The sequence below is a fragment of the Puccinia triticina genome, chromosome 1A, assembly GCF_026914185.1.
Source record: "Puccinia triticina chromosome 1A, complete sequence".
Lineage (NCBI taxonomy): Eukaryota > Fungi > Basidiomycota > Pucciniomycetes > Pucciniales > Pucciniaceae > Puccinia > Puccinia triticina.
Window position 1 is genome coordinate 1,090,956 of NC_070558.1, and position 22,522 is coordinate 1,113,477.

The following is a 22,522-nucleotide window of genomic DNA, read 5'->3' on the forward strand; positions in this document are numbered from 1 at the left end:
TTATTTTTATCCTATTGTGAACCCCCCTATTCTAGCATAGTCAGCTGTCCTTAATTGATTTGAATCAACGTAAAACTAAAATTATATGTTCCAAGTCAAGTCAAACCTATGAATAGCTTAAGGCGCTGATGGAACGTGTGGAATGAGATACAAGAAAGATGATCGCAAGGAAATGCATACTCACTCTCAAGCTCGTGCTTTAAGGAGGATAAGGAAAACGACGGCAACATTTTGAACAGAAGTGGCAGATCACATGAACGGGTTCGTCACGGTGCGAATGCCGATCCATCAGACTGGATTAGATTGACAACACAGTCAACCACTTGTTGAGCATCGGCGTCGTTCTCCCAGTTATTGGTCAATTTTTCTGGCTGATCGACGACCATGAGTAAAAGAGTATCCAGGAGATGTCTCAATTGATTGCACAACGTGCCGATCCGCATTGGTGCTCGAAGCTTGATGAAGTTTTCGTTCGTCTCTCGGCCATCCTCCAACGATCTTGTTTGAATTGATAGCCCTCTACACTCATGATTTAGTTTGATCGAACCAGACCCAAACAACAGCAGCATACCGAACAGAGGAACCTAGCCACCCCGAGAGATAATGAGCATGTCAGGTCCGAATATACAAAAAGAACCCCACATCCTAATGTATCGGTGATAGAAGACTTAAATGAATGAAGAATATTGATTTAGAGGCAACTCACTGTTGTACCATCACGTAGGAACACCTTTGCGTTGCTATCAGAACCACTGGCTGATCGCGCGAAATAAGCTAAGAATGCAGCTTTCAACTCTTGAGCAGACTTGAACAAGATCGAAGATGGATGTAGAAATACCCGCCCTTCGATGCGCAGTGGAATGTACAGTAAACGAGAATAAGTACGTTGAGCAGATCATTTAGGGATTAAATGATCCGTACGCACCAATTTTCGGATCGTAAAATTTGACAGCCTTGGAGTCAATATCTTTTTCTATGGTCCCACTGGCAATTTGATTATATTTTGTTTGGGGGACTTCGATTCGAACCACTTGACTCAATCCCGCGGCAAAAACTGATTTGAGCAAATTTAACTTTTCGCTGTTTCTGTTCAAATTGATCTCATCGGGATGATCCCCATTTTTTGCGGCCGCAAGAGCTAATCTGTGCAAATTGTTCTTCCCATAAGATCTGGGAACGAAGCCCCGCTCCTGCATTTGAGAGAGCAAATCTGAGCGGGTGGAGATTATGTCTCGGATGGTCGACATGGATAAAAAGTTTGCCTGGAACATAAGCCAATAAGGTGTAAGTATCATGAACAGTATGAGTGGTAAACAATAATGACATTTAGACGGAGAGTGATGAATTGACTTCACAAAATTCCCGTGCGCTGCCATTACCCGATTCGCGCTGGATACGGAGATACTCATCAAACGCTTTAATGTTGGTCAACAAATCGCTATTGGCCGTTTTGAACTTCATTCTTGCGAGACTACTTTCTTCTCGTTTCTCAAACGAGTTGACGAAAAGTGGCTACAAGGTTGACCTGCGGTTAGCAATAAGCTAAAACAGCAAGATAAAGCAAAAAATGGTACCTTGTTGACGGAAAGCATAGCGCTAACAAATTGGATGGCCGTTAGCGTACCATGTAAAGCCAATTTTTTGGTCATCACTTACGCCAATGTTAATGTCGGTTCAAAAACCTTAAATATTGCGCCTAGAATTAAAAGTTTTCCGAGACGAACGTCGAGAGGTAGTTGGGCAAGATGCTTCCCCAGTGCCGTTAACGAGCCATCATAGAACGCTCCCACAACTTCTAGATTCTCGATGGCCCGGTCAACAGCACTCTGAAGGGGCGGGGTGAGCGCTTTTTGTAAATAGGTCTATCTGACAAAAATGTTTACGCCTGTCATTAACCAACTGCCCCACTGCGAGTGATCTGAGAATACTTACCGGCACATCCTCTTTCTCTCTTATTGCTTTCACTTGGAGGAACAGAGCCTCCAAAGGAGTGCGCAAGATTTCAGGTTTCGTATCAACTGGCATTGTTTCGCGTTCGCAGATTCTGGTAAAAAGTTTGTACGCGACCCCAGAGCTATGGAAATGTAAGGTTTCAGTGGGAGATCAATGGTAAGACGGTTCAGATTACAAGGAAACGACAAACGTCGTTCTGCCAGCCCGACCCCGTCTTTGTTTGGCGGCTGCTTGCGAGCAATTGACTTCAACCAGTCGCGTCATTCCAACCTCTTGATCGAGTTCCATTTGCTTCTCTCGACCACTAGCAGTCCCCATGAGATGTTCAACATTGCGTTAGTATCATCAAGTAGGAAGCGTCCATAATTTTGGATATATGGCAATACCTGTCAATCACATAGCGAACATCGGGGATTGTTATAGACGTTTCGGCAATGTTGGTCGCAACCACTACTTTCATCCTCGAGGAATGAACTGGATGGAAGACCCGCTTCTGCTCAGCGCTCGATAGCTGACTGTGTAAAGGAAGGCATTCAACGCGCTTTCTGCAAACATTCTCGATAGCTTTGATCGCGGCGACAATTTCGGCGACCCCAGAAACAAAAACCAGCGCAACGCCTAAATTTCCATCGCCCTGCTGAGAAGTGTCACTATTCAGAATATCTAAAACAATAGATCCGATCATGTTTTCATCGATAATACGAGTCGCTTTAGAAGCTGAACCAAGAACGCGGCTTTCGCTTTCATTGTAGCCCATTGCCATGAATGTTCTGCAGAGTGCTTCAGTTTGTTTCCTCTGCGTTGCGTCGCGATCGGGGCGTGATTTAGAATTGGCTGGTGTATATTTAAGCCGTTTCAAATAGTCTTCCAGGTAGAAATTCTTCACCGCTGTCATTATAACCAACAAATGTATATGATCAGTATAGTTGAAACTGTTGTAAAGCGGCAAGCTTACGATAAGTCATCCCTGGAATGTTAATTCTTTGGGCTGTTCCGAAGTACTTTGCAAACAAATCCTGGTTCGCCTGATGAACAGAAAAGATAATTTCAGCCGCGGAGATCATCGAACCAATGTAACGCCTGATGCTGCCTTACAGTTGCTGACATCAGTACGATCTTGATTGTGGCATTGTGCTTCAATATTTCTCGAAGTTCAAGCAAAAGCAAATCCCCTTCCATGCTCCTTTCGTGAACCTAGATATGAGTGGTAGATATGTATGCAAGAAATGGAAAAGAATATGGATAGAAAAACATATCAGCGTGTATCAGGTATGTCGCACGATACAATTTCAAATTCAAGAGATGTATCTACCTCATCTACAAATAAATGTGAAACGCCTAATAGTTGGGGATCGCTTGTGGCTAAACGCCTGAGCAGTACACCGCTTGTTGCAAACAACAATTCTGTTCAAGATTGAATGAAATTAATGCACTTGTAGCTGCCAACAAATAGATAGCTTACTTGTGTGACGTCCACTCCTTTTCTCGCCTCGAATCACATATCCCACGACTCCGTCTTTCTCGTCAATACTCTCGAGTCTTTCACTGGCAACACGCGTCGCGACTCCAATCGCGCTCACTCGACGTGGTTGGGTGCAAATGATGTTGACTAAGCTACCTCGCCCCGCCTCGAATTCTGATTCTAGAACAAATTGAGGAAGCTGAGTAGTTTTTCCGCTACCGGTTTCACCAGCAACAACTACAACGCGGATGACAGGATCTGACAGGGCCTTCAGAAACTCCGATCGACTTGACCATGCAGGAAGAGCCTGGCGATCTTTAAAGACTGACCCGTAGGCGGGGTTTGCGACCAAAGCGCACTGCTCCTTCATTAGACGGTGATCTGTTTCATGTATCCGCCTTAGCGGTTGTACGTTTGCTTGTTGCTTCGATTTGCTGCGAGGGTTGATCGAAGCCACTGCCGGGGGTGTAGATGCTGATTGGGGCAGTTGCTTCTCCATCACAAAGTTGTACATAACATCGGCGACATCCGGTGGTTCTTTGGCCAGAAGAGACCATGTTTCTTCAAGGAAGTTGACCATCTCAAAGATTACACCCCCTTCACCTTCATCCATCATGGAGCACCATCCGCTTGTTGGATCGGCAAATTGTTCGAGAGTTTTCTTCAGGAGAGCAAGTCTTAAGTATGAAGGAACAGTCGATGAGACGATGGAGAATGTGGGTATGCATGGTGTAGATGTCAAAGACGTGGCGGTAGGGTACAATGAGTATGTGTGAAATGAAATCCGTAGCCATAGATCCTCTTTCGCAGGCGATACAGACGATATCAAGATTTCGAAGTCAGTTCCAGGAGCGTCCTGTACCGTTCGATATCGGTCACCGCCGTAAATAGATTCTAAAGCTTCCATTTCTATCGCACGTTTCTGGTCTCTTGATTCAAGCATTTTCTTCACTTCGTCGGTTTCCTGCATTGCTATATCGGCGTGCCTCAACGGACTATCAATATCCCAACCTGCGAGCCGGCGTGCCAAAGTTTCCAAAGCAATACTTTCCCGGGCTCCCACTGGACCATTGAGCGCGGTCGAGATCGCCTCTAAGGGAAAGCCATGTAGCCTATGAAGTCGCTCCACCATCCATCTTATTTCCAAATCTTGTCCATTAGATCCTCCGCGTGCACCACTTGACATCGCGGTCACAAACGATGCGGATTTTTCGGTTGGGCGAAATCGGATAGGGAGATCATCTTCCGGAACTACAACAGTCAAATATTGAAGCAGTGCATCGCGATCACTCGATCCTTGGAAACTTTTGAGCAGTGTGCGGGCTAACTGAGATGTCTTGTTGTTAGAGGCCGATTCCGAGGCATTACGAATCTTGGATAGATGATCTAGAGCTGTGGCGACGTGTCCTGGCCGGAATCCTATTTTGATTAATTCGTCGGAAAGTTGTTTGCTTTCAAGGGCAGACGGCTGGGGAATGTTTTGAATATGTAGTTGCGCGTTCTGGGATGTCGGCTCAGCTTCAGACATGTGGATACGAGTAAGAAGGCCTCTAATAATTTGCTCAATTCGATCTCGTAGTGTGTGGTCCATCTTGACCTCAGGTGCCAGAGACCAACACTTTGGGAGCGGTTTCTTCCCTTCGCCTGGGTTCCCGCCCTCTTGAGTAATCGTAGATTGTTCATGCTTCTGCTCTCGTACCTGTTGCCGCTTTTTGACTTCAACGGCAGCCTGGAAGGGATCAGTGTCGAATTCCCAATCTCGATGAGTGGGAGCCGTCTTTTTCTCCTGTTCAAGATTTACCCAGTAATCCTTTGGACCTGGCGGGAGCACGCGATGCAAAGGCATGTTGTTACAAAACTGGTACCAAAAAAGATATCAGCATCAGAAAGGTTGTTCAACCGCGATGTTTTCCAGGAAGACAAGCGAAAATCGGACGTGTATTGGGAGCAGCGGATAATCCCACTGGTATCATGATTTCTGCACAAATAATTACCTACCCTGAAGAGGGCATAAGTTGCTGCCCAATGTTTCGCTTCCTCCGCTGTCGCTCGGTTGAGAGGTGGTCGAGGCTCCATTCGGACGGTATGCCTGACTGAGGCATCCTTTTTGTCTTTCTTTACCAGCGACACCACAGCTGTGAAACCTTCTGAATACCGTCTCTAATGTCAGAAAGTTCTTCATTTCAAGTCAGCCGGATTCGATAGCCTTGAGTTCGCAAGCGCATCTCGAATGAAGAAACAGTCAACACACAATATCGATTGAAGGTTTCTCCCAGTTGTTATGTCGGCATCGCTCGTGGAGAAGTTGGACGGGGGTTTTCGAGCCCGGTGGAAATAGAGGTGGGGGCCGGTCTTTGTCAGGTTCGGTCGGCGGAGCGGGAGCGGCTGATTTGGATGAGTTTCCGGCGTTTCCTGAACGAACGATGTGAGCCCGTTTTTTTGGTTTGCCGCCGGTTGAGGATGCCATAGCCTTCAGTCTCGGCCAGGGCTATATTGAGGGTGGTGACTGGAACGACTCGGACTTATTTACATGCCGCTCCACAGATTTCAGATTGCACCACGCAGCTGACGCAACTCCTGTCACCGACCACCCGGGAGGAGGGCTCAAGAATTGTAGGTTTGGCACATATCCAAGCCCAAAAATCCCATCTCTTCCTGTGATTCCAGCGACAAAATCATTATCGACTGGATAAGAAGCAAAATGGTTGTCAAGTGACTTGCCAACTTAATACCAGACTCTGGTGCAGCCTGGCTGACGCGAAGTATGTACCCCTCGCGAAGCGAGCCTCCGCAAATCACTCTAACTTAACTGAGTCGACGGGCTCCGTCCCGCAGGGACCCTCGCATTGTCCAACTCGGCAAAAGACTCGACAGTACTTACATATATTCTCATTGAAAATACTCCAGAAATTGGTGGAGTTTTCGCAGATTACTAGACATGGATAAGCAAGATAAATAAAGATGTAAGACGAAAGTATATGGGAAGTGTTTATTTTTTACACGATTCTGAGGGGGGAATACAAGGAACGATTCTGAGGCCGGATTTTAGAGGAGGGTGTTTACACATGTTACTTTCCATTCCTCCATTTTTTGAATATGAGCTGTGAAGAAACTGTCGCAGGTGTGTCCCAGTTAGAAAAAAAGCACCTTATTGAAGGTGGATAGAAGTAGGACGAGAGCTAATTTTCCCGGAGTAATTTGATACTTTACAATCCGGGTTCGATAGTATCCAATGGTCCTACTCGAGCCTTGCAGAGATCGTAGTTCTTCTGCGGTATCTGGAATTCTTTGATCGCATCCGGTTGCACAACCACAACACCCGCGAAACCTGGATATACATATGCGCATTTTGTGATGGAACAAAATTCAGCATTAACTTCTCCGAAAAGCAACCTACATTTGTTGATGGATATTCAAACACGCACCAGCAGCTCTGTGGGCCATGGTCGATGTTTTTTTTGTGGAAAGCTGGAGTCAGTTTTGCTGAATGTAGGGAGAAATGGACTTGCGAATGAATCTGATTAATGGAATGATCGTGCTACTCACATGTGCCATCCGATGTGACAGTGCTGATGCAGTAGAAATTAGCAAACAAGATGGTGATGTGTAAAAATGTGCGACACGCAGAAACTTGGAAGTTGAAACTGGGACATACGACAATCCAAGCACCCGGAATATCAGCGCGAAGTCGAAGCACGGTGAATGAAGCTGGAGGCACAACAATTGTATCCCTGTAATTTCACGACCAAATGTCATTAAGTCAGAACGGAAGATCAACAGTTTAAGTCGGCATGGAAAATTCGAATGGAGCATCGTGCGAAATCACCGCATACCTTCGGAGGGGATTGACCGTATTATAAGTAACATTTGCAAGATTTGCAGGAGTAGGTAAGCCTTTCCCCTCTGCAACGATATGCATGTCCAGCGCGTGCTGATTGATGGGTAGGGCAACCATCAAGTCAGATTGGAATATATGTACTTCGACCGCCGTCTCAATGAAACACGAAATAATCATTACCAAGTGGTAAGGATGACTCCCCGCCGGGTCTATATTCGCCAGATAAAGATCGTACCAATCTGAGGTCGGATACTTAAAACAGGCGCGTGTAAATAAGCGGGCTGAGCTCGAATGAGTCCTCAAGTGTTTGAAACCTACTATAACATTGGCCACGTTGGAGTCATTGACAGCCCCCACACCGCCAGGTGTCAAATCATGTAGCACGGGTCGGTAAGGGTATGCTGTTAGGAGGGATCCAAATCAGTAAATGCACGTCGTTTCGTGCGAAGGCGATTTGCGTGGTTCAGGTCATAGTCTTCAGAAAGTAACTTACTGGCCCAGCTGATATTATTCAGAAAGAACTTCCCAATCGTCCCTACAGGAGTTGGAGGAGGCCCTCCTGTGCGGGTAACTCCTAGTGGACTGGTTCTATTCCCGCGGGGTAGATCGTCCTGGCCAACTAACACTTGTCTTCTACTCAAATCATGATTTGAAGCTTCAAAGTCACCTGCCTTCCAGAGACCTTGCACCGTTTTACTTCGCGCGTTGAGTAACGTGCGACTGGTCCGACTCCCGTTCCTCAAAAAGCTACCCAGGTCGTTTGATGTTTCAAGCTCTTCCGTTCGTGGATTAGTGGTTAGAGACAAGCCGCTGGAATTGGCTTGTTGGGCTAATCTGACCGCTTCAGCACGTGTTATGTGTAGTGCAGTATTGTTGATAAATTGAAACCCGAAACCAGCCTTAAAGCCTCCAAAGCCTGCAACTGAAGTGGGGACGCTTTCTTGCAAAATAGGAACAAGACTACTGGTCGGCAGGTCGACACAGTCTCCTAAGATTTCGTCTGGCCAGTCCTGTGTCTGCGGTCGAGCAGTGGAGATTGTTTGTCTCTTGGATTCGCCATCAACAAGTCTGAGGATGCCAAACGCAGTGAGTTGAATATCGTCGGGAACCCTTCAAAATTGATAACAATAAAAACGAAATTGTTAAGCCTGTGTAACTGGGTATCTGAATCTGAGAAGAATAAAAAACCATCCAAGCTTACCAGGCCCAGCAATCAGAATCCATAGTAGCTCTCAGGTAGAAGCTTCTGCCTGCGTCTTCTTTCTTTGTTTTGATTACTACGGAATACCTCTGTCCGTTGTGGAGCCAGACACGGTGCATAGCGGAAGCTATAATATCAGACAGATTAGTCAAAACGCGAGACAAGCCGTCCGGGGAACAGGAAAAGGATCAAAGACAGTGTAAGCACTGATGACCTGAACTTACGGCCATATACACCGGTTCCATCAGCTTCTGTTACGTTTAGGGTGTGCTCATCGACGGAGTAGAAGAACATAGCATGTACGCCTGCGTTTACAAGGCGAAATCTTATCTTATCGCCGGCCTTGAAGGTGAATTCTGGCGGGGAGTGTATCTGTTCGCATTCCTGTGCTTTACTCGCTTGCGAGCAATTCCATTCACCGACTCCGTTAATTAGTGCAGAGTTAGCGCCGGGAGCAGCTGGCGTCCCAAAATAACCCGCTTCGCTCAGCATGTGCTCAACAATATCGGTCGAAGTGCTGATGAAGACAGAAAAACCCAACAAGATCAACTGTCCTGCAGACCATGGATGCAATTTCAAGGAAGATGCTGTAAATACTCAACTTGTGATACCAATCCGCTAGCATCAAAACGACCTCTTGATCAAAATCAATGTGCCTCTTGAGTGGATCTCGTGGCGAATGGATGATTAATGGGCCATTTATCCCGTCGGCCATCAAATTCTGGTGGTGAGAACTAAAACCAATCACATGAGCGCCGTTGTCGGTGAGGAAGAAAAAGTGTTTCCCAACTCACTGATACCCTGTGCGCCGGCATAGTAGGATGCGATGTTACATGATAAGAAACAACAGATTTTGTGGTTAGTCCCAAGTTTTCTTCTGATTTTAACTTTGTTCGACCGGTAGTAGATGGATGCAGGCTATTGATGCTCACAGAACGTTCCGAACCTAGATGACCAAAAAAATTCATGTGAAGACATTTTTCAGTATCAATACCATTGGCATTTTTGTCCTTGGCACAACTGAAAAACATCGAAACTCAACTGTCCATGCAAGCTAAACTCGTAAGTGAAACTTCCCCCATCGGGAGGGATAGGGCATTGGGTTACGCCTAGGAAAAAGCAGAGCAATCTTTCAAAACCAGGCGAGAGGAATTAAACGTTTCTTTCGATTCTGCCAAGTTTGCATATACTTACCAGTCACACCGTCTTCCCAGCTAAGAAAAAAGAGTCAGCAACGGGGTTCCCTTCTCGGGGTTTCAACGCAAAACAGGTATAATATCACTCAACTTTGTTCCATTCTATTTGCATTCACAGACGCAAGAGATGTTATACATACGATCGAAATTATGCGGATTCGAGATTCACGTAGAAAGGATAGGTTGGGATGTATAAAGGCCATGAATAAAGCTTGTATTAGCAAGTCTGGTTTAAAACTTTACGCAACTGCCAAACAAAATCGCATAAATTATAATGCAAGTTTGAATACTCGCCTGATAGAGACCATGCCAATGTAAGGTCAATCCAACTGACATCTGATTTATTACGGTGATCTCCAATCGATCACCTTCATTTGCCTGGGATTAGGCCAAAACCCGAAGTTTATTACAGTTAGAACAGCCTTATAATCAACGACTAGCTTCCGGGTAGATTCCACAAATACGCGCCCACAAACCTGTATCAGGGGACCAGGTATTTGACCATTTATGGCCAACACCGGTCGCAGGAAGCCATCCAAAGCAGCTGTAGTCTCAGTGACATGAAAGGTGTATTTGCGTGTTTTCGGTTTGGCGTTAATGTCGAAGTGTGGACTTAAGATATATTGATGGGGATGGGCTGAAGCCGCTGGAGCATACTGAGAAGGCCTAAGCGGTGACGCGTTGATGATGGCAACAGCGTAATAGAAAAGGAAGAACAAAATGGGCGAAGAGGGACGAGTCCACATCCTCAGATATGTATTCTATTACTTTTAAGTTTTTCCTTCGGCGGGTTGGGATGATCAGGACAGCACAGGTCAGCGAGTAATAGCCAATCGCCTAGATAGTTTCGAACAAGATTTTAGCTCCGATATTTATATCGCTACTATTCTCTGGCGACTGGGCCGGAAGGTGATCGTTGGGATCACCGAGGAAAGAAAAGAAGCAAACAGTTGTAAGATTGTTTGGCGCTTGCTGCAGTATCCTATGCTGAACGGGGGTTGGAATGAGTATTGTACCAGATGGAAGACTATTATTATTTAATGCTATGTCTGGTGCAAAACAACTAGAGAAGAGGATGAGTTGGGTGCATTTATACGCGTCTCTCAAGCACCTTTGGCTGCTGGTTCTATGACTCCGCCAGCAACTCCGCCCGAACTATGAATTTCTCTCTCCTTTCCGCCAGCCAAGCCGGCGAGTCTGGCCATGGCTGGAGGCGAGTCTGGCCCTGCCAGTCGATCATCAGGGAAACAGCGTTCATTCTAAAAATGAATGCGGTGGAGGGCGCGTCACGATGAGTGGTTTAAGCCGGGTGCTGGCCAGCTTGCATGACTGAGGAGGCGATGGTATGCATCAACGGCCAACCAGATCCGGGTCCTGTGAAATCCGGGAGTTCCCGTTCCGATACATATTTACTCGATCATTCGGAATATCTGTTTACACAGCTCTGCAGCTTGACCAAGTATGATGGTATAGCTTTACTCTACTTCTTGTTCTTCTCGGCTATCCAAGTCCAAATGAAAAGGGGAAACTTAAAGACCAGTTTTGTGGAAAAAGTGCAACTCGCAAAAATGAAAAGAACGAAGAAAAAAACCTGCGCAAGGGAGAGAAGCAATGCCTTTGTCACTTGTGGATCCGATATGCACGTTTGGAATTCCACCGGATCTCAGTGCCGGCCACACGCGGCAGGACAGCGTGCAATCTTTTCTTGAAAATAATACAAGGCAACAGCTCACTTCATTTCAATTGAGATGAGATTGATTTCTAGGGGGGAGCGCACTGCAAGGTCAAGTCGTCTGACTGTCGCACAATCGAGCCATTTCATCATAAGCTTGGAGGTTGGCCCTGCGGGACTGAAGAGGGGGAAGGGTGAACAATGATGATGATATGATCAAATCGGTGTCACCGTTGTGTCTTGTTTCTCGAACACCGCCTGATATGTATAAAAATTTAGAGCGGCCTTCGTGTTTTGGGGCAAACCTGGGCAGACAAGCATACTCAAGCTTCAACCTTCCCACTTTTCGAGTGGGAAGGTGAGTTATTTTATTGAAAAAAAGGAAACATCAACCGGAGACCCCGAAAGTCCGAGGAGGACATCCTCCGATTGGTCGCAAGCATCCAAGCTGGTTCAAGAGTGATCTGATCCAACAAAGGATCCGATGGAAATGCTGATGAGGTTTTGCCTGAGATCCCCGGTCATGGTGCATATTTGTCAGCCGGCCGGCACGATGGCCGCGAAGGGGCAAGATCAGCTTATTCTGAGATAGCGCCTTGAAAGTTCGATCCGCCTGATCATCTCCATAATTCATCCCTCCGGAAGACCACAGGGCTGTGGTGGGTTGACTGAAGTTTGACCTGGAAAAATATTGACAAATAGACTTCAACGATTGCCTGACTCTGAGATTAGGCCGGTGCAGCGTTCTCTCAAGTAATAAATATTTGGATCATGACAGCAGTGAACACCCGTGTCAACGCCTTCTCAACTACACAGCCGGGGGGATCGGCTGATGTCGCTGCGTCGATCCCATCACAGGACCCTGGAAACCCCCTATAGAGGTGGGTAACCAAAAATCCAAGATTTGGCCGAAATTCATACATTTTCACAAGGCATTCATACCGGTTTGGTGCGTAGCCTCAGGGCTCTGCCCAAAAATCCATACAAATTTGGTGCGTACCCTTTTTTTTGGCCCAGAAACCCCACAGCGGGCCTTTTTGCGCAGCCAGCTTGCCGTTCTTTTCACTGCATAGCATTTTATAGGCAGCTGTAGCATTTTAAGTCAAAAAAAAATGAAAAACAAATAGATTAAAAACCAAAAAAGATCAATTGTGACTGTTTTAATTGGGAGCTTTTCCGCATTCCAAGAGGGATGACCAAGAGCTTTCTTCAAGTACTCAAGCACAACTTCAATGCCAAAATTTCCACACCTGAGATTTTATTTGCAGTTTTCAACACCAAAGACCACATCCATGCTTTTATTCACAACATACCATATTCTCTCATCTTCAGGGATATTTGCAGGAGAGCTAAACTGCCAAAAGATTAAGTCATTTTGTGTTCCGCGAGGTATCTGTGAATCTGATAGAGAGATTGAGAAGAATTTGTCAAACAGATCTGGAACAATAGTATTGACCAACATTTTTACAAAGATGAATTGAACTTTGGATTTTTTTCTGGAGATTGAAATGAAGGGATATGCAATGAAATGAGCTGGACCAGGCTGGAGATAATTCTGAACAAGTCCAGATGAGCTCTGATTTGCTCTGATGAGCCCGGACATGTTTCTACCTTTTTGAGAATTAGCTGGAATTTCTGTGTATTCAAGTAGAATCTAGATTAAACAGGATTAAGCCGGCTACTAGTTGTGGGCTCTCAGACCCCCTAGAACCCCTCCTCCTTGCCAGCGGGCAGTTGAAAAAAACAAATTGTTGACTGGCCTTGGGGGGGGGGGGGGGTTGCCGGGGTGCTTTTCTGCTCAACCCTGAACTTTCATACAATCTTTGTTACCAACCCCCCAAGCCCATGAGAAAAAAAGTACATTTTCCGTGCGTACCCTCATGCCAAAAAAAGGCCATTCATACATATTTGGTGAGTACCCTTTTTGGTTTTGGCCAAAAAATTCATACATTTTGGTTACCCACCTCTATAGGGGGTTTCCAGGGTCCTCCCATCACCCTCGAGCCACTGGGACGGTACGGGGCGCCATCATGACCGAAGGTTCTAGAGGCGCCACAAAGCGCCTGTGGGCGCCCCCAGATATTACGGCGCCTTGGGGTACACCACGGGCGAGGTTTTAAAGTTTCCATCCAGTAAATTTACTGGATGGTACAAAAAACTGAAAACCACCCAGAATCATTCTGGTATGGTCAAAGGACCAAAAACCAATCGGAATGCTTCTGGTATGGTAAAAGGACCGGAATCATTCCAATCACAATTTGGGTTAAAACCAAACCCCCAAAAAAAGGGTCGCATTGGAACAAAGTCGAAAACGTTTTGACTTCATTCCAGGAAATACACACTGGAATCTCTTTCCTGTATTTTTCCTGGAAAACTTCTGTACATGACCAATCAAGCCTCGCAGATGCAGGCTCATAAGCACAAATCACGCCTGGCTCCACATGGCTTGTTTAGCGATGTAGTGGTGAAGGAGTTCCGGTGAAGGTAGATCAGCAACATGTTGCTGGTTCAAGCCTCCCTTTTGGCTGGGTGAATTTTGTGGCCCCCATTTTGAGCCAATCACCACCCGTCACAGCCCGTAACCATTCCAAATTGCACACAAAAGCAATTCGGAAGTGTTTTACAGCAACCAGTCGCTTTCAGGAGGACAACCCCCCCCCCCCCCCCAGGACTTCTGAACACTCACGAGGCAAAGGCAAGCCTTATCACCTTCCTGCAGCAAGCCATGGTCAAGCACAACCGGACTCACATGCGGAACTTGGTACGTTTGCTCCCTTTTTTTAGTTAGATTGCGCTAACCCAGCCTTTTTTTTTTGCCTGGCCTCTCCGCGGACAGCTTCTGATGAATGTTTGGCAAGAACCCAAGTACGAGAGCTGGGGCTGACCCCCAAGCTGTTTGAACTAGTTGTGCAAATAGATTGCCAGTTTCAACCCCGAACAGCGCTGTGAATCGCCGACAATACTTGAACCAAACTTAATTCTCAACCACAACTCAACTCGCCGCTTGTGCACTATGAACCCAGAGATATGCGGTCCCAGTGGGACCTGATTGATGACCATTTGGAGGTGTTGCAGGAGAAGTTGTATCTGTAAATACAAGCGTGAGTAGCTCAGTTCTTCATATCACCAGCCCCTTCGAGCCCCTTTATGTATACTAATAAATCTGGGAACTGTGACTTAGGCATGGCCTGCTCATTTTGCGCAGGGACTGGGAGCTATTCCCCGGCAATCTCATGTTTACCAACGTTCCGATTGAACTGGTGCAGATCCCAAACCCTCTCTAAACCAATGTGGAGGCCCGGGCAATGATGGCCCAACTCAGACCCAATCCGACAAACAACAAGGTCCATGCTCTTGTGATGAGAGAAGTTCCCCTTGCCGATTAGAACAGGCGATCTCATTGCGTTTGGTTCAAGTGATTTCCTCATCTATACCACCCTTGATTCATCTCTTCTTTTCTTACTTCTCATTAATCATTACTCAAAAAAAAAGCCAAAAAATGAAAACAAAAAAAAGTAGAAAAAACTGTATTAAAGCCTAAAAAAAAGTTTAAAATGCAATAAAAACCCAAAAAAATCCCTGGTGGCCTGTGTTTCTTCACCTGACTTTGCTCAGTGTGTCAAGTGAGGTTCCTGGTGCAGAGTGAGCTGAAAACAATCAAAAATGATCAATGAGGAGGTGTGACCAGCTGATGAGCTGGGACAAGCCAATATTTCGCTTCGGGGAGGGGTGATGGAACAGCAAATAGCCGTTGAATAGGGTCAAATGAACCTGACCCCCGGTCTGCTGAGGCTTGGGTTGGGCGGCCAATTTGCCCTTGCGGTCGGTCAACCCTTAAGTTTGCCCGTGGTTTGACTTGATGCGGATAGGTGGGGTGGTTGCAATGTTGACGGGGTCTTTGCCGGCTGACCGGAGGTCTGTTTTTCAACGGTCAAAGCTTGCTGGGCAAGGTACGTCAAATTGACCTCCTAACTTCCACCCTTTTTGCCGGCCTCCCGCAACCACCGTGCAGGGTTCCTGGAATTTTCCAGTGGAAACGCCGACCGTCTGGCAACGGTCCCCCCTTGCAGGCAGACCAACCATAATGGTTGGAAATAGAAATAATTTTGTTGAGCTTTGCCCGTGGTGTACCCTTCTGGGGTGTCGTGGATCCCCACGTCCCAATGGCGCCAAGGACCTGGCCCAATACCCGCGCATACTAGTACTACCCAAAAGCACTACACCACCGGGCAATCTTGCAATGAAACTAGCTCAACGGACAAGGATGGTGAGTACGTGCGTGGAAGGATAAGTTTCATTGCAATGACAAGAGAAAAGAAAAAGAAAAAGAAAAAGGAAAAGACTCACCTAGCTCAACGGACGAGGATGGTGAGTACGTGCGTGGAAGGATGAGGAAAGGGAACTTCCACGTACTTCCGTTGAGCTAGATGCCTACATACAACATGTCACAGAAATGAAGAAAGACAAGTGAAACGTTGGAAGCACACAGGACAAAGAAAAACAGGAAAGAAAAGAAAACAGAACCGCAACAGGCAACTGGGACATTGGCCCAACGTGTGCTTGGATGGTTGGGCTAACCAAACACTCTGGCTTGGTGACCAACGTGGGTCCACTGCAACCACAACATCCCCAAAGCGGAATGGTGGGTCAAACGTTGGCACAACGGAGTCCCCCACCTTCACCCAACCATGTCCCAATTGTGACATTGCAGCTGTGCAGCCTGCTGCCGGACAAAAAGTGTGGGTTGAACCCACAACCTCACCGCTATCCAAGGGTGTAAGCAAGGAGATTATCTGTTGCAACCAGGATAGAGCTAGCCTTTTGCGTACAAACTAGCCCAATTTCAGCCAATTGGCTGAATGTTTGAGGCTCTGCGCGAAGTCAAGGTGATTGGATGCCCCGATCATGCAGATCGTGGATTGGCTGGATAAACCAATCCCGTCCTGAAGAAATCTTGCAATGAGCACGAGCAGAGCAGAGGCGACTCCAACAAGAAACATTAGCCTCCACCCAAATCCGCGAACCTGCAGTAGCTGACCGACCCGGCGGGACTGAAGACTCAACCCTCGACGCTGTCAATATCAACCCCGCCACAAACCGTTTCGACATTCCACTGGTGGTTGGATCAGCACCAGCGTCCCTTCCATCAGGCCTGCAAATCTCCCCTACACATTATCCTCAAGAACCATCAGTCAACCCCTCTTCTCCGAGTCCTCCCAAAGACAGCCAACCAAAAAATCCCCCCAATAAGGAAATGTCGGACGCTCCCGTCAACACTATCAAGTAGAATATGCAGCTTGAATGGCACGGGCCGAGGAAACGGCCGCTATCCGCGCAGCGCGGTTGGAGGACGCTTTTGCGAGACTACTCGAGGGACCCCTAACAACTGGACGCTCCCAGACGGTAGCAATAGACCATGTCAAACATTGCTGTTTCAACAAATCTGACGCACCAAAGTACGTGGGCCCATACATGGACATTGAGCCTTTTCTGGTGTGGATCAACGGTGTGGAAATCTTTTTCACGTCTAAGGATGTCACAAAGGATTGGGATAAAATCCTCATCATTGGACGCTTAATCTTGGAAACCAACTTGCTCTCGTTCTTTCAAGCTGAAGCCCAGAAGATGATCGCGCGGACCTGGCCTGAAGTCAAAGAAGATCTTTTTGAGGCAGTCCTCCCATTGCAGTGGCACACTACTACAGAAAAAGGTCTGATATCTGAAAATGCTTGCCTCTGAAACGTTCAGCCAGTACAAAACCTGTGCTCGGACGCTCCAATGGATGATCAATTTCAAACAACATTCCCTGTCCGACTTCCAACTTGCGGAGGGGATGGCGTTTGGACTCCCAACCAAATTGGAGAACGAAGTCAACAAACTGGATCTCCTCAAATGCAAAGAGTTCAAATTCAAAGAGTTTATCCGACAAGTGGGAAACTGCTATGACGCCCTCCCAAAGAAAACTTATTGCCCCAGGGCGGGAGCTGCCAACACATCATCACAACAAAACCCAAACATAGGCAATGTCCCCCGCGAAGAATACATCTGGCAAATCCACTCATACCTAGACTCGGTGGGGAAATGCCACCACTGTAAACAATACTGCGGGAATGCAGCCGGGACTTGCCCAGGACCAGCCTACCGTGGACCCGTTGACATCCCCCCAACCTTTGAGGTGCCGCCCAAACCAGCGGAATATGTAGCACCACGGCGCAGGAACACAAGCAGGATTGGCGCAGCCGGGTTGACCAACGGGACGTCCAGCTGGGGTAGCAGCCGTTGCTGACGATGGAGAGGCACCACAGGAGGGATCGGCTGACATATACGACAACACTGACTTTGAGGAGTACCATGTGGCAGCCATTGCAACACTCAACGACATCAAATCATCACTTGCCGACAAGATGAACACCAGAATCCCCACACCGGATGACAACCCGTCGGCCTACATGGCAACCACAGAGATCCTTGATGCGGAGCACCACCTGTTCGCGGAAGGAGAGGCCTTAATTCTGGAGCACCCCGCATTCGACTCCTTGCTGCTCAATAGAGTAGAAGGGGAATTCTCCAAGGAAAATTATGAGGAATTTGGGTGTGTACTCCCTTGTCTGCCTTGCCGCCGGTGTGAGAATGAAAGCTGGTTGGCTGGTGAAGAATGTCCGCTAACCGCCTCCTTCAAGAATATTGATGTCGGTAACTTGGCTCCGCACTGCTACTTTCCGCTAGCCTTCAGCGCTCCTCTACTGAGCCTGATCTATAGCGTAATAATCCGCAAGTGAATAAAGCTCCGCACATCGCAAGCACAATAATCCGCAAGTAACTCTCGAATAAGGATAAGAACACAGATAATCTCTCAATAACTCTTGTACATCCGTAGTTGTAAGTACAAATGATGATGAGTGTAATCCGTAATACGTTAGATAAAAGATCATAATTCCCCCCTTTCTCAAAAAGAGAGCCGAAAAACCCTTTCCGTCCTCCCCTCCACACACATCGCCGTTCCCACCTGATCCCGCACTAGTCCGCCTACTCCGCCCGCTATCCCGCTCGTCACTTTCCCAGACTCTGCTCCTCTCCGACGCTTGCCCTCCCACCGTCCTCTGTCTAGCCCCCGTCAGTCGTTCTCTCGCCACCGCCTTCACCCCGGTTCCACCCGCTGATGGAACCCGCTCGAGCTGTCATGGCTCACCCGCGGACGCGCCGCTGCTACCAGTCCACGTGTGTAGTCCCCCCGCAGTCCAGCCCTGTCTTTTTCCGCTCCGATCCGGAATCCGCAATCCGTGATCCGCGATCCGCAATCCGTGCATTCCAATCCGCGCCTGACTTTCCGTAAGCTTTCCTAGCGTGCTTTCCTGACCTCATCCTCAGTGCTTATGTCACCAGAATGCACCATGCCTGAGCGGCTTTGTGCATTCCCCGCCCGCGCTATCCCCGCGTGGACATTCTACCGTGCTCTCCTATATAAATCACCACATCCGCCTCAGTTTTGAAGTCCTGCCCCCAGGATCTTCCCACACATTCGCCTGCTCCCACACTCCTCATACATCCCCATACACATCATCCTCCTTTCCCACACATCTCTCCCCGCTCAATATGGTAGCTTGCGATTGCTGTACTCGACTCGGATTACCCTGCGTCTACTCCCGCGCTGGTCGTGCGTGTAACAACTGTAGGGATTCGAAACGCCGCTGCTCTGCCTTCACTCCCAAATCCGACAGCTCCCGCAGAAACCGCAAATCTCAAAACCGTCCACCGCCGTCTGGATCCCGAAGCTCTCGTGCGGAACGTTCCCCGTCTGTTATCTCGGTCAGTTCCCGCACCAAGTAGCCCTCCGCACACGGTGAAGATCTTATGACGCCGCCACCCAATCGTGCCAACTGCTCAAGCGCCAAAGAATACGTCCAACAAGCCCAGGTGTGGGCCCGTAAACACGGCGTCAACAGACCTTTAGTCAACAAGCGTCTCAAACGTCCTCAAGAACCCGCATCAACACCTGCTGCTGGACCTTCCTCGGCTGCCGCGCCTTCTCCCACTGCTGGTTCAAAGCGCCCCTCGGCAGATTCTACGGATCAATCCTCAAAGCGTCCATGCCCAGCCGGTTCTCAGACTCTGGGTCTTGCGGCCCGTCTTTCCGCTCGTCCACGTGACCCAACGCCGATCGTTCCTTCTCCAGAGCCCACGTTTCCCCAGGCTCCCGGTAAGTAACTTTCCGCTTCTACTTGTTGAGCCGTCGCTAACCATTGACCGCTCTTTCCGCTCCAGCCACCCCAGCAAGGGACACCGAGATGGCACCTGAAGACTCGTCCCATACTCCTTCTGGCTCGCCGCCCAGCTCCCCGCAGTCCGTTCCGCATGCCGAAATCCCGCAAGCCAGAACCGCCCGCGCGGCCTCGATCCACACGTTGGAGTCCACGGACCCGCCTTCTCCGCCGGTTGATACCACTCCAAAAGCGCCTCGCCTCCTTGCCCCGTCAGCCGCTACTGTTCGCGCCGCATCTCCTGACTCTCCGACTCCACGCCCTCAAGCCTCGTTGGTACCCATCCACCTGCCGCGGACACCGAAGCTGCGTTGCTAAATCGACAACTCGCGGAAATCTCCCGCGAACTACGCGACACCTTCCCCGACAACCCCCTCTGGGAACAAGCCGTGTTCCCCGCCGCCGCCGTACTCGACTTCATAGGCGCCTTCCGCGAGATATGTACCGCGCTCTGCTCCACATCTCCGCAATAACACCCGCACAACGCCGCCGTAGGTACGCATTCTTCCTTGTTGGCATCAACCAGCTCGTCGAACGACTCGAGCTGGCCATTGTCGTTCCCGCCGACAAACGTACTCTAAAAGCTCAACAGAACATGGAGGAAGCGTTATGGAACAAGCCGCACCCCGCACAACCCACCGCCGCAGACTATGACACTCCTATCCCTGCGGAGCGCATTTGTACGGAGCGTACCCGCCGCTCCTCTGACTCCAGACTTCCCTAGCTTCCCTTTTTTTCCGCTTTGTCTTCTCTTTCTTTTGTCGTCTCCCCCTTGTATATAGCCCTATCCTGCGGAAACAATGCTCGTAATACACGCGCAGTCTATGTTCCGCACCCGGATAGTTTCCGCCTAGAGAGAGCTACCAAGAATCCAAAGCAAAGTAAGCAAAAACAGAGGTCCGCCGTCCCGAAAAAAATATTTATAAGTGCCTGGACCGCCCCAGAATGAGAACCACTTAGTCCCCGCACTTCCTTTTTCCATTTTTATCCTTCTTTTTTTTTTTTTTTTTTTTTTTTTTTACCACCTTTTACCATACACCATCCAGAAAGAAACCACAATCCATGAGAGAGAGAAACCAGAGAAAACGCAATCCACAAAAGAAAAACCAGAAAAGCCGCAATCCACGAGAGAGAAATTCCGCAAGGTACCTGGTCCGCCCCAGAAGGATTTTTCCGCACAAAATCCCCGTACCCCGCACCTACTCTATAAGATAACAAACATTCTGGGGTGGCTATGTAACCTGGCTGTAGACCAGATAGCGCACCCCCTCACCAATAATCACTTGTGGCTTTTGCCTGCCACGGCTTTCCCCGCCCCAGCGTTTTTAGCGCTGTCCCCAGCGGTCCGCAAACGCCGACTCCGCCGCAACGGCGGAGGTGTCTGCTCCGCACCGTCCTCCTCCGACGCAGCTTCCGAACCGGAATCTTCGTCGCTAGCCGCCGCGCCCGGGCCCTCCGCACCCTCTGAGCTCCCTGAAGAAAAGGCGTCCTCAGGGACCCGAACCTCCTCCTCAGAGTCATCCGATTCCGTGGTCTGATCGAAACCCGTAGAACCCCGTGCGTAAAACCGCTTGACATGCGTCGCCGCCGCCCGCCGCTTCAGAAGCGTCCCGTCCAGTTCCTCCAGCTGATAACTTCCACCAGGGAATTGCAACACAACGCAATAAGGACCATTCCACCGGTTAGCAAACAACTTGCCCCACTGAGACTCGAGGCTACGATTGTAAAGAAGAACCAATTCCCCCTTGCGGAGAGAATCCCGCAAGCGATGAGAACACCGACGGTCCCAGTATTGGACCGCCTTAGCACGACTCTCCTTAAGGCGCGCCGCCGCCTTCGCGATAACTGAATCCTGCCGCAACAACTGCTCCGCTCGCGCCAAAAGCAAATTGTCCGCCGATTTAACTTTCCACCAATCCACCGCCAGATACGTGAACATCTCTATATCTACCGGCAAGACCGGCTGGCACCCAAACAACATCCCGTACGGCAAATACCCCGTCGTCCGCTTAGTGGAAATCCGATCTGCGAACAAAACAGCGGGCAGATACTGCTGCCACTTCTTACCGTCCTCGCCACACAATTTCACCAGAGCGCTCTTTATCCGCTGATGGCCACGCTCAACCATTCCCGCACCTTCAGGGTAGTACTCTGTTACTTTGCCAAACTTGGCACCGCACAACTCCACCAATTTCCGCAAGCCGCCACGAAATTCTGCACCGCCATCCACCGTGATGAGTCGCACACTCCCGAACCGCGCAAACCAGTCCTCTTCCAAAAACTGTTTGACTTTTGCCGCCGTAAGATTCACCAGAGGCCGCGCCTCCACCCAACCAGAAAGATCATCTCGCGCCACGATCAGGTACTTGAACTTCCCTGCCTTGATGTGCACCGCATCCATTGATATCCTACTAAATAGCGTGTCCGTTTCCGTAGTCTTCCCGATCTCTTTAGGCAAACGCTGACTACGCCTCTGGCATTGCTCGCAACTCCGCACCCATTGCTGCACACTCCTTGTAACACTCGGCCACCAAAACCGCGACTGAACTCTCCGTCTAGTTTCCGCTTTGCCTCGATGACCCAACTCCTCATGTAAACTCCGCAGGACAGCTTCCTGATCAATGCGCCGAGTCACTACCACCAGTTGCACCGGTGAGCTCCGACGCCATAGTTGACCCTCATGCACGAAGAAATTCGCCGCTTTACGTTTGATCCAGCGATGAACTGTTGGACCAATTCCCGCAGGATAACGAAGAGTCGTCAGGAACACCACCAAGTACTCATACCTCGGCGTCTGAGTCACTGGCAAGCCTCCACCCTCCTCCGCGACCGCGTCCTTCGCCATTCGCACGTCGAGAATCCGCCGCTCCACGTCCAGCTGTTCCGCCAGCGCGAATTGATCCTCATCGTCATCCAGGGGAATGCGGGAAAGCGCGTCTGGC

General features: G+C 48.8%; 2 protein-coding genes across 2 annotated transcripts; both read right to left on the minus strand.

The window, feature by feature from the left end:
• Window positions 1-266: 266 nt before the first annotated feature.
• Window positions 267-5,882, minus strand: PtA15_1A168 (uncharacterized protein; the record flags this gene model as incomplete). The annotated part of the gene is made up of 15 exons (XM_053165166.1): window positions 267-584; window positions 707-843; window positions 926-1,262; window positions 1,351-1,512; window positions 1,575-1,596; window positions 1,657-1,862; window positions 1,933-2,074; window positions 2,144-2,257; window positions 2,340-2,841; window positions 2,909-2,978; window positions 3,049-3,147; window positions 3,266-3,357; window positions 3,425-5,273; window positions 5,414-5,575; window positions 5,667-5,882. The coding sequence occupies 15 exons, from the start codon at window positions 5,880-5,882 to the stop codon at window positions 267-269; spliced, it is 4,428 nt and encodes a 1,475-aa protein (XP_053016385.1).
• Window positions 5,883-6,621: 739 nt separating this feature from the next.
• Window positions 6,622-10,396, minus strand: PtA15_1A169 (uncharacterized protein; the record flags this gene model as incomplete). The annotated part of the gene is made up of 16 exons (XM_053165167.1): window positions 6,622-6,743; window positions 6,841-6,848; window positions 6,962-6,984; window positions 7,071-7,146; window positions 7,249-7,346; window positions 7,434-7,505; window positions 7,572-7,654; window positions 7,747-8,363; window positions 8,455-8,581; window positions 8,679-8,971; window positions 9,057-9,188; window positions 9,476-9,563; window positions 9,649-9,668; window positions 9,742-9,752; window positions 9,894-10,028; window positions 10,127-10,396. The coding sequence occupies 16 exons, from the start codon at window positions 10,394-10,396 to the stop codon at window positions 6,622-6,624; spliced, it is 2,175 nt and encodes a 724-aa protein (XP_053016386.1).
• Window positions 10,397-22,522: the final 12,126 nt, after the last annotated feature.